This window comes from Sceloporus undulatus, chromosome 4, assembly GCF_019175285.1.
Source record: "Sceloporus undulatus isolate JIND9_A2432 ecotype Alabama chromosome 4, SceUnd_v1.1, whole genome shotgun sequence".
NCBI classification, from domain to species: Eukaryota; Metazoa; Chordata; class Lepidosauria; order Squamata; family Phrynosomatidae; genus Sceloporus; species Sceloporus undulatus.
In genome coordinates this window covers 121,089,694-121,095,731 of record NC_056525.1, presented here as the reverse complement: position 1 = coordinate 121,095,731, position 6,038 = coordinate 121,089,694, and the positions used below count along the sequence as shown (strand labels likewise).

Sequence of the window (6,038 nt, the reverse complement as noted above, 5' to 3'; positions counted from 1 at the left end):
CTCGAGATCTCTCCATAAACACACACCACTGTAACTGAGGTGAAGGCAATTCCTATCATGCTGTTTTCTTGGAAACATTTATTCAGATGGGGTTTGTCTTTGCAAACTTCCAGAACCGTCCCAGCCAATGGTTCAGATTTTGGGGACTACAGTCCACCATGTAACTTTCCAAGACCACCAAACCCAGGTTTGACTGTGTAGTGTGCAAAATGGCCCCTGAGCCACTAGGAAAGATACTTCAGTATCTGTAACTCTGTAGCGTAAAACCTCTGAAATTCGCTTTAATTATGTGCTGGACACATGATGACCAGATGTCCTAAAAGCAAAGGGGGACAAGGCACCGCAAAATGAAGGACATTTGGAAATCCCTCCTGGGGATAGAAGGTTGAAATGGAGGATATGTCCTGAAATAAAGGACGTCTGGTCACTCTGTCCTAACTGCAAAGGCGGACAAGGCGCTGCTAAATGTAGGCATCTTGAGAAAATGTGGGACATTGCCACATAAACACACTCATATACATGTAAATTCATGTTTCATAGCCATGCTCAAAATGGAGGACATTTGGAAATCCCTCCTGGATGGAAAGTTGAAACATCCTGGGAAAAGGAGGATGTTTGTGGGAACTCTGTCCTAACCGCAAAGGAGGACAAGGCACCACAAAATGTAGGGCATCTGAGGGAAATGTAGGACATTGCCACATAAAGGCTAAATTATTATTATTATATTTTCCTATATTCCACATTTCTCCCAACATAGGGACTCATATAAATGACTAAACACACTCATATAAATGCATATTTGTGCTTCATAGCCATGCTTAGAATGGAGGACATTTGGAAATCCCTCCTGGATGGGAATCTGAAATGGAGGACATGTCCTGGAAAAGGAGGCTGTCTGTGGGAACCCTGCCTAACTACAAAGGAGGAGAAGGCGCCATAAATTACAGGACACTCCAGAAAAATGTTGGAGAATGACCCAATAAATGCTAAAAATAAACGCCATGCTTCTTAGTCCTGCTCAGAGCAGTGGACATTGGGCAATCCCTCCTGGGCAGAGGTTTGAAATGGAGGACATGTCCTGGAAAAGGAGGAGGCTCAGCCAATGACTCTGGCTCAGCAGTTCCAAGGCACTAATGACGGGACTATTTTTGGCTGGGTTTATATTCGCCGCGGAGGGAGACGGGGCTGATCACGAGGCGTTCTGAGGCTGTAACGGATTTCCCTGCCATTGACCCTGGCTAAGTAGTTCCGGCTGGCGGATGAATCCCTGTAACGGACCAGAGGAGGCTCAGTGGGGTTGCAGAGGCAGAGATGGCGTCAAGCGCCCCCCAGAGGCAGCAGGAGGAAGGAGGAGGAGGGTCTCCAGAGGGAAGGCGGCTGCCTCAAATGCCCAGCTGGAGGCAGGAGGAGGAAGCCCAGCCCCTGCCGCTAAAGTTCCCTTCCTACCTGGGAGCCCTGAGCGGGAGGGAGATAGTGGAGCTCTACTGCGACCGCCTCCTCCAGGGTTGCAAGGTGCGCCCCTAGTGGCGGGGAGAGGAACTGAAGCTGGGCAGTTGGTGTAGAAAACAATGCACTTTAAGTGCTGGGCTCCCATCCCATGGAGCCACCATTCGTGGGGCCAGTTTAGCTGACACACATTGGCTGTATCCACACTGCAGAAATAATCCAGTTTGACACCACTTTAACTGTTATGGCTCTAAACTATGGACTTCTGGGAATTGTAGTTTTTGAGACATCTAGCCTTTTCTGTCAGAGAGCTTTGGTGCCACAACAAACTACAATCCCCAGGATTTGATAGCACTGAGCCAGGTAGTTAAAGTGATGTCAAACTGGATTATTTCTGCAGTGTGGATGAAGCCATTGTAAACCGCTTAGGGAGCGTTTAAGTGGGGTATAGAAAGGTATTTGTTATTGGGGCTTATCCCAATAGCAATGGCAGCTTCATTTATATGCCACTTCCTATTGAAACTAAGCAGCCTCTAAGTGGTAAGACTTGGACTGCTATGGAATTCTGGGAATTGTCTGTCGTGGCTGCGGAGCCGCAACAAGCAACCGTTCCAGAATTCCGAAGCACTGAGCCGTGGCAGTTAAAGTGGTGCCACACCAGATTATTTCTGCAGTGTGGATAACAGGAGTCTGTAGGACAGAGCCATGGCAGTTGAGGTGGCATCAAAACATGTTATTTGAACCCCATGTCACAGTGGGCAGAAAGGAGAGGGCTTTCGGGGGTCTCTTCTCATCATGGGAAATGGATATGCGTTCCCTGGTGTTGACTCCCGCCTTACCCTTATTTGCCTACTTCTTCCTAGAGCTTGGAAAAATTAGTTGTTTAAAGAAAAACATGATTCCTGGTGCTGTGGCCCCCAAAAGTAGGCCTTTTAAGCTTTCTTTCGGTCATAGCTGCTTTGGACTCTAAAGTTTAGTGACGTTATTCATGGAAATTAAAGGGGGTAAAAATATTTGTGCAGTACAGCTCCATAAAGAGCAGATCTGGAATTATAGGATGGCTTCGTCTTATGCACAGAAAAACACAGGAACACATAGTTCCCAGGGATAAAAGCATTGCCAGCTTGTTACAGTGGTGAATACTGTAGGATTTGTTGCAGGAGCGCACAGCTTTTGAGCCCCAAGCCACTTCTTTTTCTACCATCATCTGCTGTCATTGCTTACCATGGCCCTTTCTGCCTGTGTCCACATCTGTGTTGTGTGTCCTCCTGTACGTAAGTAACTGGTTGAGGCTTGTGGACTGTCTGTACGAGAGTAAAGACCCATCACTAAGAGTCCCTGGCCTGTTACAGACTGCCAAAATAAAGCTGCTTGGGGTCTCTTTGGAGGTATGCTATTTAAATGATGCATGGGTCCTAAGAGTCCGGAGGTTGTGCCAAAGCCACACTCCATTCCTAAGCACTGGAGTGCAGCTTTGGTGCAGTTTCCGGATTCTTAGGATGCATGCATCATTTAAACAGCATACCTCCAAAGAGACCCGAAGCAGCTTTATTTTGGCAGTCTGTAACAGGCAGCATTATTGTCCAGAATAGGTTGTAGTTCATTGATGATACATCTCAGCGATGCCCTCAACCCAGATACCAACTCTGTCCACACATCTATTCAGGAAAAGTCATCACAGGCCCTAATGACATCACCCACAATATTAGAGAGACAGAAGGACTTGCACTTGCTCATCTTCCAATGTAATTTATGCCACACTATGTCAGCAATGCCCTTCAGCACCCTACATTGGGCAAGCAGGCTGGTACCTGCCCAATGGACCTAAATCAGACCTTAGGAATGGGTATACATAAAAACCAATGGCAGGACACTTCAGTCTTCCCTGGCATGTCACCTTAGACCTCAAAACAGTGCTCCTTGAACAAAAGAACCACAAAGGAAGATTGGAAAGAGAACAGCAGAATTGGAATATTTCAGCAAACTGCAGTCCATCAGCAGTGGGTTGAACAGAGACAGTGGTTTCTTGGCAGACTGCAAACATCTCAACACTAACCCACCTACCCTAATCCTCATGAGGGCACCCTTGACCAGTTTGTCACTTCTTCTTTCTGGTTTCTGCACTGAGTTCCAATACTCATTCATATGGTTATCTGATCTCCTCGGCTCTAGGCAACATCCTTCCTCCTGCCTTTGTTCCCCAGCGACTCTCCAGCTCATGCCGCACTTTCTTTTCATTCGAAATTAAGAGAAATTCCTCCCATGTGATAAACTCCATAGAATCATAGAGTTGGAAGATACACCAAGGGCTATCCAGTCCAACCCCCTGCCATGCAGTAAATCACAAAGCACTCCTGTCAGATGGCCGTCCAGCCTCTGTTTAAAGATCTCCAAAGAAGGAGAGCCCACCACTCTCAGGGAGTTTGTTCCACTGTCGAACAGCTCTTACTGTCGTGAAGCTAATGTTGAGCTGGAATCTCTTTTCCTGCAGCTTGCATCCATTGTTCCATACCTAATAGCATTTTTTCATTGTCCAGAAACTATCAAATAAGAATTTAAAATATATGGTACTAGAAGATGATCAGATGTCAGCTAACCATCATACGAGTTGTTAGGTTTTTAATACTTTAGGGCTCTGTAACATTAGAACGAACAGAGGAAGTAGCCTTTTATGAAGTCAGATCATGTAGCTATTTATCCCAGTGAATTCTGCATCTTGGACTGGAAACAAATCTCCAAGGCTTCAAACAGAGATCTTTCACGTCACTTTTTACCTGGGATTTGTTTAAACTAAACATGGCAGGAACTATGAAAAACATATGCCCTCCTGAGCTAATATTCATCCAAAAACACATTAACTGAGTTTGCAATTTCCCTGAAATATTTTGACCCTTAATCAAAATCATTATTATATTTGCTCCATCCTTAATACGACATCCCTTCAAATATTTAAATAAGGCTATCATATCACATCTTAATAGTCTCTTCTTCAGGCTAAACATACCCAGCTACCTAAGTCTCTGTTTATAAGGCATGGTTTCCAGACCCTTCACCATTTTTCTCACTCTTCTCGACACACTCTAGTTTGTCAACCTCCTTTTTGAATTGTGGTGCCCAGAAGTGGACACAGCATGCTAGGTGAGGCCTGACCGAGGCAGGACTATTGGCACTATTAGTTTCCTTGAACTAGCCAATATACTTCTATTGATGCAACCTAGAATCACATTGGCCTTTTTTAGCTGCCACATCAAACTGCAAACATGTGCAGGTTCATAGGGATGGACATCCAATGGGATGGCAGTCACCAGTGGTTCGCTCCTGTGACTGTGCGCAGGGATGGGGGGGGGGGAAGTATAGTATCCAGTAGCACAGCTTGAAGCCACGGCGTGCAGTAATGACATGCACAGTGCAGCCGCTTTGGGAGCCAGTGCTGTGGTTGGAGGGGACTTGGATAACTTTCAGAAAAGCAGTTTCAAGCCACCTTTTCCTGCCCATCTGTTTTGCCCATATGACAGTCTGAGAAGAATCAATCCTACATTGGAGAAAAATAATACAAAGTGATGTCTTGTTTTTGAAAAATAGCCATTTATAAAACAAAATAAAGTGAGTAATTTTGATAATGTATATGTCTCCCTTCTATTCTGTCTAGGCAGAAGATGCTGAGCAGGCAATTAGTAAATATCTTTTGGAAAAGATGAAGATGAAGAATAAATGGCTTGGCATCTGGGAGACCAATCCACAACCTTTTTTTGCCAGTTCTGAAGAAATCCCCGTGTCATATGTTGGTGTGCTTGTTGAGGTAACAAAATCAAGGTTTACTATTATTACTGAGATCAGTTTGTGTTCAGGTGGATCTCTGTCCTTTGGCGATAGAGCTGGCTGCTCTCAGTCAAAGGTCACCTTAGTCAAACAGTTTAAAACATGCCACATTCCCATTATGAATTTTCTTTGATCAGCACAAGACACTTATTGACTGCCACAGGGGGCCCTGATGCAACTCTTTTATTCAGCATAGATTTAGGCAGATCAATAATGCTGGTTTTGGATTTTTTTAAAGTGTTCAATCACTACTACCCTTCCCCATCTTAACTGTCTTTATTTCTAATAAAATTATTTACTTGGGCTGGCTTTCTTGTTTACACCTTCTAGCATTGCCTGTTTACTTTTTGTTTGCGGTTATGCTGGCGGAGTGAATCATAGCAGTAGAAAGTTAAGACTAAGGACTGGCTAGCAGGGATTGAAACCGCCTACCTATTTCTAGGTTATGCACCATCACATTCAGAGGAATCCTGCTCACTTGGACTAAATTAAGCAGGAGCCAATTATAGTAAGCACACAGAAGGAAATAGTAGTTGGTAATGCTAACAAAGGTCCTAAACACACTGCAGAAATAATCCAGCTTGAGACTATTTTAACTGCCCTGGCTCAATGCTAGGGAATTATTCTGGCAATTGTAGTTTTGTGAAACATTTAGTTTTCTCTATCAGGGAGCTCTGGTGCCACAATAATGTGTAAATTTACAGCGCTTTATAAATAAAGGTTAATAATAATAATAATAATAATAATAATAATAATAATAATAATAATAATAA

At 44.1% G+C, this 6,038-nt stretch overlaps 1 protein-coding gene across 1 annotated transcript in view; it reads left to right on the top strand.

The window, feature by feature from the left end:
• Nucleotides 1-1,288: 1,288 nt before the first annotated feature.
• The window catches only part of LOC121927715 (testicular spindle-associated protein SHCBP1L-like), a 21,570-nt gene continuing 16,820 nt past the window's right edge, over nucleotides 1,289-6,038 (top strand). The window contains exons 1-2 of the mRNA XM_042461565.1: nucleotides 1,289-1,512; nucleotides 5,096-5,245. Coding sequence (XP_042317499.1) covers nucleotides 1,312-1,512; nucleotides 5,096-5,245 — 351 coding nt within the window. The 5' untranslated portion in view covers nucleotides 1,289-1,311. The remainder of the gene's footprint in view (nucleotides 1,513-5,095; nucleotides 5,246-6,038) is intronic.